At 42.5% G+C, this 16,707-nt stretch overlaps 4 protein-coding genes across 7 annotated transcripts; 3 read left to right on the top strand and 1 right to left on the bottom strand.

The window, feature by feature from the left end:
• The first annotated feature begins 5 nt into the window (after positions 1-5).
• On the top strand, positions 6-9,258 carry LOC120894355 (thyrotropin-releasing hormone-degrading ectoenzyme-like). 2 transcript variants are annotated; one of them, XM_040296881.1, is made up of 7 exons: positions 6-902; positions 1,009-1,510; positions 1,574-1,812; positions 1,903-2,557; positions 2,639-3,129; positions 3,205-3,283; positions 9,172-9,258. In XM_040296881.1, exons 1-7 carry the CDS (start codon positions 190-192, stop codon positions 9,211-9,213), a joined length of 2,721 nt encoding a protein of 906 aa, XP_040152815.1. In that variant the 5' UTR covers positions 6-189; the 3' UTR covers positions 9,214-9,258. The 2 variants fall into 2 exon arrangements, with proteins under 2 accessions (XP_040152815.1, XP_040152814.1); XM_040296880.1 differs by lacking the exon at positions 9,172-9,258 and adding an exon at positions 3,340-3,457.
• Positions 9,259-12,638: 3,380 nt separating this feature from the next.
• On the top strand, positions 12,639-13,991 carry LOC120902902 (galectin-7-like). 2 transcript variants are annotated; one of them, XM_040311986.1, is made up of 4 exons: positions 12,639-12,743; positions 13,237-13,371; positions 13,444-13,526; positions 13,597-13,991. In XM_040311986.1, the coding sequence occupies exons 2-4, from the start codon at positions 13,345-13,347 to the stop codon at positions 13,916-13,918; spliced, it is 432 nt and encodes a 143-aa protein (XP_040167920.1). In that variant the 5' UTR covers positions 12,639-12,743; positions 13,237-13,344; the 3' UTR covers positions 13,919-13,991. The 2 variants fall into 2 exon arrangements, with proteins under 2 accessions (XP_040167920.1, XP_040167928.1); XM_040311994.1 differs by having other exon boundaries at positions 12,644-12,743; positions 13,258-13,371.
• A 667-nt stretch (positions 13,992-14,658) lies between these two features.
• On the bottom strand, positions 14,659-15,621 carry LOC120902918 (galectin-4-like). The gene is made up of 3 exons (XM_040312005.1): positions 15,339-15,621; positions 15,175-15,257; positions 14,659-15,074 (listed from the first exon to the last, which is right to left on the bottom strand). Exons 1-3 carry the CDS (start codon positions 15,363-15,365, stop codon positions 14,753-14,755), a joined length of 432 nt encoding a protein of 143 aa, XP_040167939.1. The 5' UTR covers positions 15,366-15,621; the 3' UTR covers positions 14,659-14,752.
• LOC120902887 (32 kDa beta-galactoside-binding lectin lec-3-like) lies at positions 14,976-16,643 on the top strand. Of its 2 annotated transcripts, XM_040311968.1 has the most exons (4): positions 14,998-15,081; positions 15,842-15,907; positions 15,979-16,061; positions 16,137-16,643. In XM_040311968.1, the coding sequence occupies exons 2-4, from the start codon at positions 15,878-15,880 to the stop codon at positions 16,459-16,461; spliced, it is 438 nt and encodes a 145-aa protein (XP_040167902.1). In that variant the 5' UTR covers positions 14,998-15,081; positions 15,842-15,877; the 3' UTR covers positions 16,462-16,643. The 2 variants fall into 2 exon arrangements, with proteins under 2 accessions (XP_040167911.1, XP_040167902.1); XM_040311977.1 differs by lacking the exon at positions 15,842-15,907 and having other exon boundaries at positions 14,976-15,081.
• The last annotated feature ends 64 nt before the right edge of the window (positions 16,644-16,707 follow it).

Raw genomic sequence — 16,707 nt, 5'->3', positions numbered from 1 at the left:
GTCTCATTGCACTCATTGCGTGATTAGATCCTGGAAGAAGAAGGTTCGATAGAATTAGTTTTAGTCATAGTCTCCCACATAAAACACCGGTGCATTGCTGGTCACTTACTCAGTTTACGCGGATTACCGCAGTTGTAACACGTGCCACTTAGCTCAGTGAGTACGTACGCCAACGGCCAGAGGGAAAATATGGCGTTCATCAGGATTGGATTATCCGTGCTGTTGATGTGTGCTCTTGCTCCCGGTGCTTTACGGGCACAACAACCCACCGTAACGGTATCGGTTGAACGTCACCAGCAGCCGGGACACTTGGATCGTAGCAAGCTACACTTGCTCAAGCACCAACAGTTTAGTGAGCGAAGTTCGAGAGTTGCGTCGCAGTACCGACTGCCGAACGATACTATCCCGGAAAGTTACGTGCTCGAGCTTAGCTCAAACGTTCACGCGGAGGACTTTAGCTACGGTGGCTCCGTTGCCATACGAGTTCGGGTGCTGCAGACTACTAGATCGATTGTGCTTCACTCGTTGTACAGTAAATTGGTGAAGGTGGAGGTTCGTAATGCCAACCAACTGAATATACCTATCAATACCGTCGAGGAGGACCCAGCACTTGAAACACTTACCATTAGGACGGACCATGAGCTGCAGCGCGGAATCTATCAATTGACGATACTGTTTGAAAACACGCTTCGAGATGATTTCGGTGGTTTTTACCGGACATCGTACAACAGTGGAAATGAGGTTCGCTACAGTGCCGTCACGCAGTTTCAGCCGGTGGATGCCCGTACGGCATTTCCGTGTTACGATGAACCTGGTATAAGGGCTACCTTTACCATTAGCATCACAAGTGGTGTTGGCACGAAGGTTTACTCAAACATGCCGATCAAATCGACCACTATTACGTGAGTATTGCGAACTATGAATGACTCATAATCTCAATTGAAATGTATTTTGCATTACCAAAATGAACCCATGTTTGTGACTTAAACCGGGGTATCCTTTTTCTAGCGGTAATGGACTGAAACAAACGCGCTTCCATACAACTCCGAGCATGCCAACCTACCTGGTGGCGTTTGCCATTACGAACAACTTTGCCAGCACACGTTTGTCTTTGCGCGGACCACCATCCAGCATCAACATGGAACTGATTGCTCCGCCGACTGTTACCGATACTGCCCAAACGTACGGTCTTGATCTGGGCGGAGAAATCATCCGTACCGTGGAGCAGTACTTTAACCAATCGTACGATCTGCCCAAGCTCGATCAGTTGGCAGTACCGGACTTTTACTTTGCCGCGATGGAAAACTGGGGATTAGTCATCTACGAGGAGCGATATCTGCTGTACGATGAATTGACAAGCACGAACCGTGATAAGGAAAACGTCATCGCTACCGTCGTGCATGAGTTTGTGCATCAGTTCCTGGGCAATCTGTTAACTCCCCACTGGTGGTCGGATTTGTCACTCAGCGAAGGGTTCGCTACCTTCTACGAGTACTATCTTAGCAGCATGGTAATGTATATCCCATTCATTGATGCATACGATTGTGGATTATGTGGAATTTCGTTCTCGTAGGTGGAACCAAGCATTCGATTCAAGGAGAAATTTACCGTCGAAGCTCTGCAACCTGCGCTACTGTTCGACTGTGATATCAACGTACGCCCCATTTCGTACAATGTAGAAACACGGACCGATATAGAGCGCATGTTTGATATCATTTCCTACCAGAAAGGTGGTAGCATTTTCCGCATGTTCCACTATGCGCTCGGTGAGCTGACGTTTGTGAAAGGAATTCGGCGATACATTAGTGTTAAGTATGTTTGTGTTGAGTCCCGAGATCCGAGATGATGATAGGTCGAGATCATTTCCACCACCTTCATTAACGAAAACGATTCATTTTATAGCAAAGGTCGATCGGTCACACCGGATGATCTATTCGAGAGTCTTCAGGTAGCGGCTAGCGAAGATGCTGTGCTTCCACTTAGCCTCGATGTCGGTACAATCATGAGACCTTGGATCTTCCAATCCGGTTATCCCGTAGTGACGGTAACACTGAGCAACGGTGAACTGACGTTCATGCAAGAACATTTCCTGTATCGTGGATCGGTGGTCACGAGCGATCGAACCTGGTGGATCCCGATCACATACCACGTCCACCAATCGGTTGGGACAGTACAGTCGCAACAGTTCTGGATGCCACAGGGTACCTCCCAGGTGTCTTTGGAACAAGGCGATTTGATGGATGGCTTTATTGTAGTAAACCCACAGCAAACTGGCTATTATCGTGTTAACTATGACGAGAATCTTTGGATCCGTTTAATTTCTAAGCTGAGCAGTGACCCATCGATCATTTCTCCGATTTCACGAGGACAATTGCTAGATGACTGTTTCAAACTGTACTACAGTGGACGGGTAGGAGCGAACATTATTTACAACCTGCTAACGTATGCCGAGAACGAGATTGATGCCATACCATGGAGTGTTGCCTTTGCCAACGATAATTTAGGAGTGCTGCAAGGCGCATTAGTGGTGGAACGCATGGCATTTGAGGCGTTTTCTGTAAGTATATTAATAGCATATTGCAGCGTATAGCCCTTTGCAGATGATGTTTTATGAATGTCCTTGCTTCTTTTCATGCAGCGTTTTGTTACCGGACTGACAGCGAACGTGTTCAATGCCGTAGGCTTTGATGCATTGCCTTCTGATGAGCATGAAACACAGCAGCTACGCAGTGCCGTTATAGAATGGAGTTGCCGGTCGGGATCGAGCGAATGTCGCACCGAGGCGTTGGCGCGGATGCTGAACGATTTGAACGGATTAGCACCACTGCCCATGTACTTAAAATACAGTGTTTACTGTGGAGGTGCAACCATAGCCTCACCAGATGTGCTAGAGACACTGTGGGCCAGTTTGCAATCAGTGAACGATTACGGCCAACGGCTTAATGTCATAGAAGCATTGGCTTGCTCGGAGAGTGAACAATTTCTGGACGATTTCCTAGATTCAGTCTTTACCAATCCGATTGCTGGCGAATGGGCAAACATACTCAGGGCTGTTTATCAGAAATCAGCCGCTGGATACGAAGCCTACAATCGATGGATAGCTCGCAATGCTTTACAAATTGTGCAAAGGTAAAGAAAGAAAGCTGTGGGGAGATTATTGATCAACATTCAACACTGATTTTAATATTTTTTTTACATTTTTAGCATCGGTCTGGACCCCGCATTTACTCAAATTGTGAATGATGTAAATCAACGACAGTCTGATATTCGGAAATATGACGAGGTTAGTATAACAGACTATGTTGGTGATTTTAATGAAAATAGAATTCTTTTATTCAGGAATGTGTTGTTGTGTTGTCTGCCCTACGTTGTGTTCTGTTCCATGCGGTTTTCAATCTGACACTTCCCAAGCAGCCGTCTTCCTACCTTTGACATTTCGTTCGTTAAATGTCATTAAGTTCGTTAATATTTTGAATTCGCTAACTTTGACGGTTGATCGTTAAATATTCCCAACATACCGGCCGCCTTGAAGTAATGTTTCAATAAAAACATTTTCAACAATCTAATCTTCACTATCTGGTAACAGACACACCCTTGACACAGGTCTCTTGTAAGTTCCCTTAGACGTCTTAATCGTCACTACTCTTACTACCTGATCACTACCTGGATGCACTCCTATTACTCTGCCTAAACACCATTCGTTTGGTGGTAAATCTTCCTTCACAATTACCATCTGACCTATCTCGATCTTCTTGCTTCGTAATCCCTTTTGACTGACATTATGCAACTCACAAATGTACTCCTTCGACCATTGCTGCCAATGCCGTTGCACGAGCTGCTGCAGCTGCTCAAAGTGCTTCAAACGATTCTCGGGTGTTGTCACGTGATTAGCATCTGGTAACGTCAATAGAGCTTCTCCAATGAGAAAATGGCCAGGTGTCAATACGTTGAGCTCCTCTGGATCCTCCGATAAGGGTGTGAGTGGGCGCGAGTTAAGCTGAGCCTCGATCTGTGTCAACACGGTAGACATGTCAGCAAATGACAATCGCTGGGATCCAAACAGTTTGGTAAGCGTCTTCTTAGTCGACTTCACGGCCGCCTCCCATAGCCCTCCAAAGTTGGGTGCTCTCGGAGGTATGAAGTGCCAGGTGATTCCACACTTCATCGTTTCTTCCCTTGTAGTTGCCTGGAAAGAGTCGTCGCTTAACAAACGAAAAAGATCATTAAGTTCACGCTGCGCTCCACGAAAATTCAAACCGTTATCCGTATAGACATCACTGGGATAACCACGACGCGAAATGAACCGTCTAAATGCCGCCAAAAATGCTGATGTTGTCATATCCTCAACCAGTTCGAGATGCACTGCTTTAGTACAAAAACATACAAAAACTGCTATGTATGCCTTCTGAGATGTTGCTCGACGGTGAACTGGTTTTAAATACACAGGGCCGCAGAAATCGATACCAGTCGTCAGAAATGGCCTGGCTGGTGTCACTCTCTTAACTGGTAGCTGGCCAATTGGCTGCGCAACTGGTGTTGAATTAGCCTTGAAACATGTTAAACAGTTTCGGTGTATGTAGTTTGCCAATATTCTGCCATTTAAAGGCCAAAAAACTTGCCTCATTGTTGCCAGGGTGATGTGAGGACCTCCATGCAGCGCCATCTCATGGTATGCCTTTGCAACAATTCGCGTAAAGTTGCCCTTTGCCGGAAGAATCATGGGATGTTTTGTGTTGTATCTGATGTTTGTTTGCCTAAGACGTCCTCCAACACGTAGGACACCTTCATCATCCAGAAACGGTCGCAACTTCCTTAGTTTTGATGTGCTAAGCAATTCTCCCTTTTCTTCTAATTCCCGCATCTCAACATGGAATTCAATTCGTTGTAAATCGACGACTAAACGTCGGATCGCTCTAATAAATTCGTTATATGTAATCGGACCGCTGACTAATGGCTCATTCCTGCATCTTTGAGCAAACCGGATACAATAAGCTGCCACTCTACCACATTTCCAGTAGGAGGAATAGCGATCCAGGAAGGGATGTTCTGCAACGCCCATCGTCATTACAGCCACTTGTCGCTTTCGCTCGAGTTGCGATTCATCGATGTCAGATTTCTCCTCAGGAAATGACCATGTGCACTCATTATTCGAGAGCCAGTGTGGCCCCTGGAACCATTCCTTAGTGAGTTGATTAGGTAAAGCACCTCTGGACAGGATGTCTGCTGGATTTTCACTTCCTTTCACATGTTGCCAATGATTTCCTTGGGTTAAGTCCTGTATCGTGGCGACTCTATTTGCCACGAAAGTCGCCCACGTATACGATGGAGATCTTAACCAGTTCAGCACAATGGTAGAGTCACTCCAGAAATAACTTTCTGTTATTGGTTGCTTCATAGCGATGCATGCAGTTTTCCAAAGTTTCGCTCCCAACACAGCAGCACAGAGTTCCAACCGTGGTAAACTCAACTTCTTAAGTGGCGCTACCTTAGATTTTGCTGCAAGGAGACCTATTTTCACTGTGCCTTCGCGATTTGTTACTCGGAGGTAAACGCATGCTCCATAGGCTACTTCGGAAGCATCTGCAAAAGAATGGATTTGCACATTGGTTTGATCAAGAAGCATCACATGCCTTGGAATCCGCATCTCCTTTACCAGGTACAATTGTTTCTTAAACAATTCCCATTGGTCAGCCAAATCCACCGGGATTGGATCATCCCATTCCTTTGTGGCTATCCACAAACGCTGCATCATGATTTTCGCCCAGGCGATAATTGGAGCAATTATGCCAAGCGGGTCGAATAATTTGGCTATGAACGAAAACACGTTCCGCCTGGTAGGAGGTTCATTTGACACATCGTCGAAATCTGCCGCTACTCCTAACGAATCAGTAGTTGGATCCCAATATACGCCAAGCGTTTTTACTTGATCCTCCGGTCCGATACTCACAAGCTTGCATTTATCTTTCTCCTCTGGAGACAGGTTTCGCAAAACCATTTTGTTATTTGAGTTCCACTTCCGTAAATGGAAACCTCCTTTCTCCAATAGTTGCCGCAACTCACTTACTAGCTGGACAGCTTCAGCGTCACTATTTGCTCCACCGATGTAGTCATCCACGTAGAATGATTCTTGTAAAGCCCTTTTACCTAATGGAAATCGCTCTCCTTCATCCGCCGCAAGTTGAAAGAGCACTCGAGTTGCCAAAAGGATGATGACGTCAGGCCAAATGTGACTCTCTGAAGTTCGAAATGTTTTATCTCCTCTTGTTGAGAAGATCGCCATAAGATGCGTTGCAATGGTGTGTGTTCCTCATGAACCTTTACCTGCAAGTACATCTTCTCGATGTCCGCAATGAGTGCGATGGCATACGATCTAAATCGCACAATTAGATCAAAGAGTGTGTCTTGCAACACAGGTCCATTTAGGAGGCAATCATTTAGTGCAAAACCAGTTGAGGTTTTAGCGGAACCATCGAAAACCGGGCGCACTTTGGTGCTAGCACTGGATAATTTCACAACTGGGTGATGTGGTAAATAGCATGGCTTCACGTTGTCACCTTGTGACATGTCAGGAGATACCTCTACTAAATATCCCAGCTCTTGATACTGCTTTATCGTTGAGCAGTAATTTTCGTATAGTGCCACATCCCTCGACAATCGGTTTTCCAGTTGTAGAAATCTTTTCTTTGCCGTTCCTAAGGACTCTCCAATCCTTTCCCAACCTTTGAGCTTTATGGGAAGTTTTACTATGTATCGACCCGTTTCGTCACGAGAATGTGTTGTAACGAAACTTTGCTCACAATCTTTCTCTTCTTGGGTCAAGCTGTTCTCTGGACACACCTCTTCGATCGACCAAAATCGCTCAATTTGCTCCGCAATACTCACATGAGAACAAATCGCTGATGTTTTCTGCTGCGTTTGCTTTGGCCCAGTTAATACCCAGCCGAACACAGTATTAACAAAATATGGATGAGAATCGTTCATTCTATAGACTCCAGGCCGGCCGCCGTCTAGCGCTAGAAATTCAAAGAAATGCTCCGACCCCAACAACATATCGATCTCTCCACCCTGATGCCATCCAGGGTCTGCTATTTTACCTTCATCCGGAATGCATGCGTTAGGAAGCTGTACTGGCTGAAGATTGTGAGTGATGCCGTCCATCACTAAGAATTCCATTCTTCTCGCATAATTGTTGGTCTGCGACCCAACTTCCGCCGTTACAGCTATGTCACTACTGACCTCATGCTTTCCTATACCTGTTAGTTTGATTCCGCTAGCTCGCCGTTGTAAACCAAGCCTTCTACAAAGTTTCTCAGTCAAGACGTTGAGCTGTGAGCCACTATCTAATAGTGCTCGCGTTTGAATGAACATACCGTTCTTTGCTTTCACATTTACTAGAGCTGTAGAAAGCACGCCACAAGAAACACCTGATCTTGTAACAGCCATAGTGAGCGTAGCATTTCCATGATTTGCACCTTGTGCTTCATTGACGAATGTTTCATCAACATTGTTGTTACTTTGAGCTGATGTGCTAGGCATAGTGTTTTCTGTCGGTAACCACATATGTAAAAGAGAATGATGAGCACCCTTACATGCACGACAACGTACCTTTGATACGCATTGGTTTCGAAAATGGCCTTTTCCTAAACAGTTTAGACAAAGCTCTTTTGCTCGCGCAATCTTGATTCGTTCTTTCACCGCCATTGAAATGAACTCGTCACATTTTGCTGTTGAATGCTCTGCACCGCAAACATTGCATTTAAGCTTTTTCTCACCTGCTGTCACGTGAATCGCCAATTTCGGAGCTTTTGATGTTGGCAACGGTTGGTTTCGCTGTTCTATTTTATCTTCGCCCAAAGCTTCCAAAATTCGTACTTGTCCTCGCAAAAATTTTACTAAATCGTTGTAATTAGCATCATCTTGTGCCTCAACTGTTCGCTCCCACTCACGCTGAGTTCCTTCATCGAGCTTTAATGTTAAAAGCTGCGTGAGCATGATACCCCATGTTGACGGCGTTTCTCCTAACTGCTGCAATAACTTTGTGTGCCTTTCAAAACCATCGATTACAGCGTTGATGTTTGCGGCTGTTGGTTTTTTCATTCTCGGCCAGTTTAGCAACTCATTCGTATGTCTTTTCTTTTGTATGTATGGGTTAGCAAAACGACTTACCACAGCGTCCCATGCAGCATCATAGCTTGCTGCGCATATCGGAAAAGCCTCGATCACTTTTAATGCTTCACCCTTTAGCGAACTCTTCAAATAATATAACTTTTCTACTTTAGAAAGAGTTATGTTGTTGTGCACCATTTGCTCATACATGTCCCTAAACTGTAGCCACTCATCGAATTTACCTTGAAATTCTGGTAGCGCCATTTTGGGGAGCTTCACACCGCCTGTGGATGTGTTAGTAACGTTGCTCATATTCTCGTCCTTCTTTGGCACGTTGCTGCTACGCTGCATTCTCTTAAGTCTGCCTGTTAGCACACACACGCTCATCGAAGTCAGCAAATATAGCAAAATTTTCTTTCTTGTTGCGCTGGTCGTCAAACTGCCTTATTTCCTTTGAAACCTTTACAAAATGCTCCCAGCACCTCTCAAGACGTTTTAATCGAGCTTCGACTTGTTCCAACTCAACAATTCCCGAATTTTCCACAAATTTTTCTAGTCTTACTAGACATTCAATCAAGCCATCTCGTTCCTCCTTTGCGAGAGCAAGAGCCATTGCACTGTTGTCTATTATCGTGCTATTTTCCTTTTCTGAGTCCGAGAAACCACGGAAACTTTCTTCGCTTGAGGCTTTGGCTTGCGTCATTTTCACTTTCACCAGTAATCCAGGTCCTTAGGCACCATATGTTGGTGATTTTAATGAAAATAGAATTCTTTTATTCAGGAATGTGTTGTTGTGTTGTCTGCCCTACGTTGTGTTCTGTTCCATGCGGTTTTCAATCTGACACTTCCCAAGCAGCCGTCTTCCTACCTTTGACATTTCGTTCGTTAAATGTCATTAAGTTCGTTAATATTTTGAATTCGCTAACTTTGACGGTTGATCGTTAAATATTCCCAACAGACTACTTGGCATTTTGTTTAGGTCTATCAAATATTAACAACTACAATCAAATGTTTACAAAACTACATTGTTGGCTGGTAATATTGTTTGTTTTTTTTCTATTCTAGTTGGTGGAACTCTTCAAGAACTCATCACCCGGCCAAAGATAATAAGAACTAAAATAAAATATCCACATAAATTTATAAAAAATCAAACTAAAAATAATTATTATTTTATTATCAATTTTAAAATTTTCTATTGTATTTAAGAAAGTAAATACGATAGAAAATGTATATTTCACTTTGATCATGTTTTATCTGTTGTATGTATACTACTTAGCGGCGGATCTAACGGCAGGCGGTCGCATGGGGTTCAGCCGATTTGGGACCCCGTAGATCGCTACTCTGTAGTATGCAGTACGTATAAAAATGGGCAGAGTACTAGCTACAAGGGTCCCCGAGGCTGGCGAAAACTGACCGTCCACCGTTTGTTCTAATAATCCCTCCACTTTTCCATTTCTCTAATCAACATAAATTCTTAGTAATAGATACAGATACCCATTCAAGCCATAACATGACCAGCTGCAATGAAACGCAGTATGACCCATCAACCAAATGTGACCCATATCAGACCATCATAAAATGCACTGATTTCTTGGTCAAATTTGATTTTTTGGACATTAAACCGCTTATTTCGTTAGATTAACCGTCAAGGATGGCTGCTTACATGGCAGTTTGTCACACAATTAGTGTCAGAAAAATGGCCAAACTCTGATCAAATGAAGGAACGAGGCCTCCCACACATTTTGTAACCTTCAAAAATGGGTAGGATAGCTTATGCATAGAATTAAGATTCGATTTTCGTTATCATGCTCCATTCATGTAACTTTAGTGCTTCTCTGACCGCTTGAAGTGCAATTGAAACAACAGAAATGCATTAGTTTAGATAGATGTAACTAGCTGTATGAGAATAATAAATTTAGTCACGTCTAACATAGTGCTTGGCCAATGTAAATGATTAAAAAGTCTGATAGACGAATACTTTTTGCGCGCCAATCAAAGGACTTTTTAGTTTTTTAAATAATTTAGTTGTTATTGCACTATTTTAATGCTTATTTTTTTAGCAGTGCGTGTGTATTGATAGTCCCTTTATCAAATCCCATGATTACTTTTACCGCCCCATTGCGCCCTATTGCGGCCATAATTCGCCTTTTTCTGTAAAATATTCAGCTAGATGAATACTTTTTGGACTGACTGTACCTCTTTTCCAATGTAAATTGGGAAGTCTATGCCGTGGTAGCGCCGCTACTGATTTTAAATGATGTCGTAGAGAAGGCAATCGCATTCGCCATCACCCGGGGAATCTTAGCACCAAACAAAGAAACTCACTGCTCATTTATTACAACAATTCTCTTCCTTCCCCCCCTTTTTCTAATTTATACCCTATCCTAGCCAACCAAGAGCCGGATGTCTTTACAGAAAGGTGACAGAGCGCGGCCTTAGTTGTATTTAAGTTAGGTCGTAGCGCCATCTGTTGGCTGGTACTAGTACTGTTTTACACATTGGGTTACGTTTATATGATACATTGGACATTTTATACATGATGAGGACTATATTGTTTAGTGGAGATTTGTTTACTAGTCACTAGATTATTTTTTCAAGCAAATTGGTTCATTATTATCCTCAAAATTAATTATAAATGATAATAATAAATGTAGACACAAAACTAAATGTGTAACGCAAGTTACATTTGCGAGTCATCACCGTCATAGAATGAACTTTTATGAACAATAATCTTCAAAGACATTTTTCGATGTTTTATTAAAAAAAAAATTGAGTTAACTTCCAAAATTAATTCCAAAGCTCAATTTGTAAGCATTTAGGTTAATTCCTACACACCACACATACACTGTCGGGAATGATTACATCCGGCCTGCGGAATCAGTTACTTCATCAGAAGAGGCACTGTTACGGGTAAAGGAACTGAACAGGCTTACAATTCGTTGCGGAAATGGAAAAGATTCGGTAAAAGTAGCGTTTAAGCTTGGAACTAGTATCACTTTCAGAACCAATACGGCTTCATGAGCGGTTAAAGAACAGGTTAATTTTAAATTACTTTTAAATTATTCTTTTAAAGACAAAACAGCAAGCTTTAATCGGAATGTGTCTTTTTTATGGTATTTTTTATTTCATGGTAGCTCAAAAGCGACGAATGATTTGGCAGAGACATTTTTTCATTCTTATCTTTTTTTACACCACATCATAATCAGTCTTGACTCGTTAAAGCTTAGCTTAACGGGTTAAGCAATCAGTTATATGATCGGTTGACTATCATAGCGTCGACAGTCCGCAATGAGCAGTTTCAGAAAAATGTCGGGATGTTTTTTTCAGAAATTATTTGTTTTTCGTAATTTGTAGTGAAGTATGCTCATAGAACAACACATTTTACATGTTCTTCGCAACCATACAACCACGTTGCGCTACATAAAATGATCGTTTTACCGAATCCATTATTCGATTTTTGAATATTATATGTTTTGATTAAACAGAAGAGAATTACGTATTTTCTTAGGCATTGATATCACACGAACTACGGCCTAAACTTCTTCAAGTCCTTGAGGATTTTGGATCGATCTCGTGGTACAGTCGTCAACTCGTACGACTTAATAACATTCGCGTCATGGGTTCAAACCCCGAATAGACCGTACGTACTCCCCATACGTAGGACCGGCTATCCTGTTACGATAATCAATAAGTAACTGAAAGCCAAGCTCACTTCACTATTGGGTACAGGCAGGCCTGTATCAAAAACGATTGTTGTGTGCCCCAAGAAGAAAAGAAAATTGATGATTTTGGTTTGGCAATTGTCCGAGCAAATAAGAACTAACAGCACTTTTTTTCTTGTTTTCTACAAACAATGTTTTTACATGATTTGTAATAACTCTTTCTTAGTTTATTACCTTTAGTCACTGATATTGAACTTAAGATAAAAATAGATTAATTTACAAAATGTTTTTCAGCTTAAAAGGTCTTGAACGGTTTCTAGGATGCTCCCGTTTGCTCCTTCTGTAAAATTTTGTGATAATGATTCATTCATAATTATTACCTATTATGAAGAATAGTTACTGTCTAAAAAAGTCTATAAAACTACCTTTTATGTGACAAATGGGTACAAATTTGCACTCCAAAATATTAGAATTAAACAACTAACTTTTTGAACCTTTCCCGAGGCTGGCGATCAAATAATTTTGTAGCCATATTAGAAATCACATGCAATTGGGAACACAAATCAGTGGTAATAAACAGTAAATTAAAAGCAACACATCCTTCAGAAGGGAAATTAAATTAATGTTATATAAAGCACGTACAACATAGATTTTTGTAGGAAAGATGAATCCGCTACACCATTCAAAATAACCTATGGAGTCGCCTAGTACGACGTATTAAAGTTGTGCTTCATGAACCAGAATTATACGATTCATTCAATTCATCCTAAAGAACGAACGACCTACGTTGATCTTTTTGTTTGTTTGTTTTTTTTTCATCCCGCCACAGTCATGCCCATAGTGCAGTCAAGTCAGTTCTGCTGTACGGAGGTGTCGGTCCATTCGAGGTTTGAATCCATGACGTGCATGTTGTTAAGTCGTATATTTTGGCGATTGTACCTCGCGATTGATGAAAAATAGATAAGATTCGTTAAGGTGAGTATCGAATTGTCATGTACAGTCATTTACAAAACTATGTAAAGCTGTTCTGAGTTAAACTTCTTCTTCTTTTGACTCAACAACCGTTGTCGGTCAAGGCCTGCCTGTACCCACTAGTGAAGTGAGCTTGGCTTTCAGTGACTTAATAGATTCCCCTCATAGCAGGATAGTCAGTCCTACGTATAGCGGCACGGTCCATTCGGGGCTTGAACCCATGACGGGCATGTTGTTAAGAGTTAAACTAGCAACAAGTATAAAATCACATACTAGCAACAAATGAATGTTACATTTTTTTAATCTTTGTGCCAAATAACCCCAAACCGTTTCGCAAGGTCAGCGTCGTTCAGTGTGTGTGTGTGTGTGTGAGAGAGAGAGAGGTTGCCGATCAAACAACCGACGCGCTGATTCACGCAAAAGGGTCCGATAAAACAATCTTATCATGAACCATTTTTTTCTTCTTCTTATCAAAATTTGTTTCTTCCTATCATAGTATCATTCATCGATGCATCGGAAGAGTTGTACCAGTTTCCTCGAAACTACGCCCTGGTGCACAAGTGGATAGCTCAGTAAACGTTACAGTCCAGTGTTTTCTATCAATATGTCGGCCCTTCCTGCATACAGTCCGGTTAGTAGACTTTGTACCTGTAGAATTAACCTGCTGTAATAACGTAATCATACTTCCGGTTATACACTTTAGCCAACTCCCTTCCTGGCGCATATGCCAGCCGGTCTAGGCATTTACCGCAAGATTACGATTCGCGGACGGATGACTCATGACCAGTAAGTAACAGTGGTAGTGCAGCACGGCGTTCCATTCCATTTGCCCATGGTCTAATGTATATGATTTCAGGTTCAACATAAATCTGCAGACCGGACCAAACACTAACCCACGCGATGATACGGCGCTGCATATAAGCATTCGACCCCGGGACGGTGTCATTATTCGTAACTCCATCCAATTCCGTAACTGGGGGATCGAGGAACGGTTTGGCGGTTGTCCTGTCCAGAAGAAGTCCTACTTCGACGTGACCATCACGGTGAAACCGGATAGCTACGGCATTGCAGTGAACGGTGCACACTACTGTGACTTTAACCATCGTATGCCGTACGCATCGGTGCGCTTTGTTCACATCGGCGAGGGGGCCAATGTTGATGCCATTACCACAGAATAAGGACGGCTCCCCTGCAAACATATGTAGCGTTTAAGGTCGTTCAGCGAATAAACCATGTCATTCACATCTACTGCTAGCTTTGCAATTTTTTTTACATTTTAATACCAACTTTTACCAAACCTTCACCATTGAACTTGCACTGTTAAGCCTTGTCTTATCGATACCGGATGACTTTTATTTTCTTGGGCGTGAACGTTCATACGATACCTTGTTGTGATAAGAGGTTTAATACGGGCAGGCTCGAACCCCCGGAAGGGATTTTTTTTTTCGATTCAACTTCAGTTTGATAATAAATGATTTTATTTCATACAACAGCACGGTAAGTTTGCACTCGATAGTTGGGTTGTTTGACGGACGATGGATGTAATAATAATTAAACAATTAAAAGGAAAAGGTGTTGAAGTGTGAGAAAACGCAAAGTGGACTACCGAGTGGACTGATTCACCAAAAGAAAAAATACGTCTGTTCGCTTGTACGCTTAATGCAGGAATGAAGTTTATTCTCAGTTCAATGTGTGTGTGGCCCGATTGGCACTCATTTAGTGTTGCCTGATAGGCACTTGTCGTGTCAAGCTGAGAAGTTCAACAAAAGGTGTATGCAGAAAACTTTATGATCCAAGCTGAACTACATCACCAGAGCTGTGATTTAAAGCTCCATAGCAACCATCCCAAAATAGCCAGCATTTCTTTCTGTCAATACTAGCTCGTTAATTCCAGCTAGACAGTATTAATCACTTGTCCTTATAATAAACATACGCACATCGTTGTTTGGCAATATGGCTTTAACAGTGTAAATTATTTGCCGCACTTAAAGTAGAAATACACCATGTCCTTCCTATTCCGTTATAATAGCATCTATCTGTGCGCCTGGACCGGTATGTATGAACCGTACCGACGCATACGGCATCCTATGATTAAAGTCACAGAAATGGCATCCATTCACCGCAATACCGTAGCTGTCCGGTTTCACCGTAATGCTAACATCGAAGTACGACCGTTTCTGTACCGGACATCCACCAAAGCGCTCCTCAACGCCCCAGCTTTGAAACTGGTACGTGTTCCGCACGATCAGTCCTTCCCGTGGCCGAATGCTAATGTGTAGCGCTGAATTATCCCTCGGGTCTACGTTGGGTCCAACCTGGAGGTTTATGTTGAACCTGCAAGGTAAGTGTCGTAAGGACATACACGGCGTTTGGGTTAGTGTGCGTTGTTGTTTTTTAGATTCTGTTCGTTCATCCTCGTTCATTCGTGCCATACATATCGTGAGTCATTCGTCCACGGATCGTGATCTTTCTATACAGTCCCAATCCAGAGGGAAGTTGACCAAGGAATGGGGAAGGCTAAAAACAAATTAAACGGTTTGCATTTAAACTCTTCTGGCTAAAAGATGGGCGTTATTGCAATCACATTATAAACCTTACCGGGTTGTAAACGGGTAGCTGGGCCATGGTTGCAATGTGTACTTTGTTTGTGAACGTCCGAATATGCACCACGCAATGTACACAGCCTGACAGTACTCCTAGCGATAGATAACTCACAACAGGTTTAGTGCACTGCGACAACACAACTCGGTTCGGGTTTGGGTTCGACCTTATCGTACTGTGCTCATTGATTCGTACCTGATTACCCTAAAGATAGTGGCCGATTGATAACGGACGCCAAATGTGGGTGACTCAAAATGGTCGTTGGTGTTGTGTGAGTGTGTTTTTGTATTTCTTCCGGCTTTATGCAGATGCCACATCTACAAATGTCTGTTAAATTTACGAAATTCTTCCAAACTTTTGGTACAATAATAAAAAAGAGCAAATGAAAAACGTTTGCGAAACCAGCTTAGATAATGGAAATCCTTATGGAAAAGATATCGATTAGATAAGCTTGTCCGAGCGACTAACATTTTTGGCACCGTCGTATGTTTGGTCAGCAGCTCATTTGTACTGTGGTGTAACGGAAAGGCGAAATTATGGCGCTAATGCTTCCGATATTCAATCCGGTTTGTACATCATCTACCTTTGTAATTTAATATAGATTCTCAAATAAAACGAAATTAACCTTGCATTGCAGGAGATGCCATGCCTTGGGGCCATCCTTGGTGGATTGCAGCCGGGAAAGAAAATCATAGTCCAAGGAACACTCACAGCTGACAGGTGATAAAACAATAAGTTGCTAATAACGAAAGGCAATCGAGAGGATCATATTGGTGCTTCTTTGTTTTGACACAGATTTAACATTAATCTGCAATACGGCCCCGAGGTAGATCCGCGAGATGACACCGCGCTGCATTTGAGCATTCGGCCGGGCGATAGGAGAATCGTCCGAAACACATACGTCGATCAGTGCTGGCAGGATGAGGAACGGTCCGGAGGATGCCCGATCAGCACGGGGGAACCATTTACGCTGGAAATCAGAGTGAAGGATACGCACTACTCCATTCGCTTCAATGATGAGAAGTATTGCACCTTCTCACATCGCATGCCGTTCGAAATGGTTAACTTTATACATCTTGGAGCTGGTGCCAGTATTGATTCGGTGCTGGAAACGTTTTAACGTCGATCGTTTTGCAGTGGTAGAATACTGATATTCAACCGTTAACAAAACCGACGTAGGTTTGTTGACTTGCTTATCATACTGAGTGATTATAACAGTTATCGACTTCAAGGATTATCTATTTTTGTAATCAAATTTAGTTGACTGAGTCACAACGGTCTAATAAATTACACTGGAATTTACACAGTGCGCGTTGTAATTTTATTTAAATACCTTACTGCTCAATGCTACGCGATAAAGATTTTT

Source organism: Anopheles arabiensis, chromosome 2, assembly GCF_016920715.1.
Source record: "Anopheles arabiensis isolate DONGOLA chromosome 2, AaraD3, whole genome shotgun sequence".
Taxonomy (NCBI): domain Eukaryota; kingdom Metazoa; phylum Arthropoda; class Insecta; order Diptera; family Culicidae; genus Anopheles; species Anopheles arabiensis.
Note: the sequence above shows the minus strand (reverse complement) of the source record. Positions and strands in the feature narration are given on the sequence as shown.

What these genes read in the sequence shown, in the direction of transcription:
- LOC120894355 (XM_040296880.1), top strand. Translation starts at nt 190, where the DNA reads ATGGCGTTCATCAGGATTGGATTATCCGTGCTGTTGATGTGTGCTCTT. An exon ending in TGGCATTTGAGGCGTTTTCT is followed by an intron (nt 2,558 to 2,638) that starts GTAAGTATATTA and finishes CTTTTCATGCAG; the next exon opens with CGTTTTGTTACCGGACTGAC. An exon ending in GCTTTACAAATTGTGCAAAG is followed by an intron (nt 3,130 to 3,204) that starts GTAAAGAAAGAA and finishes TTACATTTTTAG; the next exon opens with CATCGGTCTGGACCCCGCAT.
- LOC120902902 (XM_040311986.1), top strand. Translation starts at nt 13,345, where the DNA reads ATGTCGGCCCTTCCTGCATACAGTCCG. An exon ending in CCCTTCCTGCATACAGTCCG is followed by an intron (nt 13,372 to 13,443) that starts GTTAGTAGACTT and finishes TATACACTTTAG; the next exon opens with CCAACTCCCTTCCTGGCGCA. An exon ending in GGACGGATGACTCATGACCA is followed by an intron (nt 13,527 to 13,596) that starts GTAAGTAACAGT and finishes ATATGATTTCAG; the next exon opens with GTTCAACATAAATCTGCAGA.
- LOC120902918 (XM_040312005.1), bottom strand. Translation starts at nt 15,365, where the DNA reads ATGGCCCAGCTACCCGTTTACAACCCG. An exon ending in AGCTACCCGTTTACAACCCG is followed by an intron (nt 15,258 to 15,338) that starts GTAAGGTTTATA and finishes ATTTGTTTTTAG; the next exon opens with CCTTCCCCATTCCTTGGTCA. An exon ending in GGACGAATGACTCACGATAT is followed by an intron (nt 15,075 to 15,174) that starts GTATGGCACGAA and finishes CTTACCTTGCAG; the next exon opens with GTTCAACATAAACCTCCAGG.
- LOC120902887 (XM_040311968.1), top strand. Translation starts at nt 15,878, where the DNA reads ATGGCGCTAATGCTTCCGATATTCAATCCG. An exon ending in TGCTTCCGATATTCAATCCG is followed by an intron (nt 15,908 to 15,978) that starts GTTTGTACATCA and finishes CTTGCATTGCAG; the next exon opens with GAGATGCCATGCCTTGGGGC. An exon ending in GGAACACTCACAGCTGACAG is followed by an intron (nt 16,062 to 16,136) that starts GTGATAAAACAA and finishes GTTTTGACACAG; the next exon opens with ATTTAACATTAATCTGCAAT.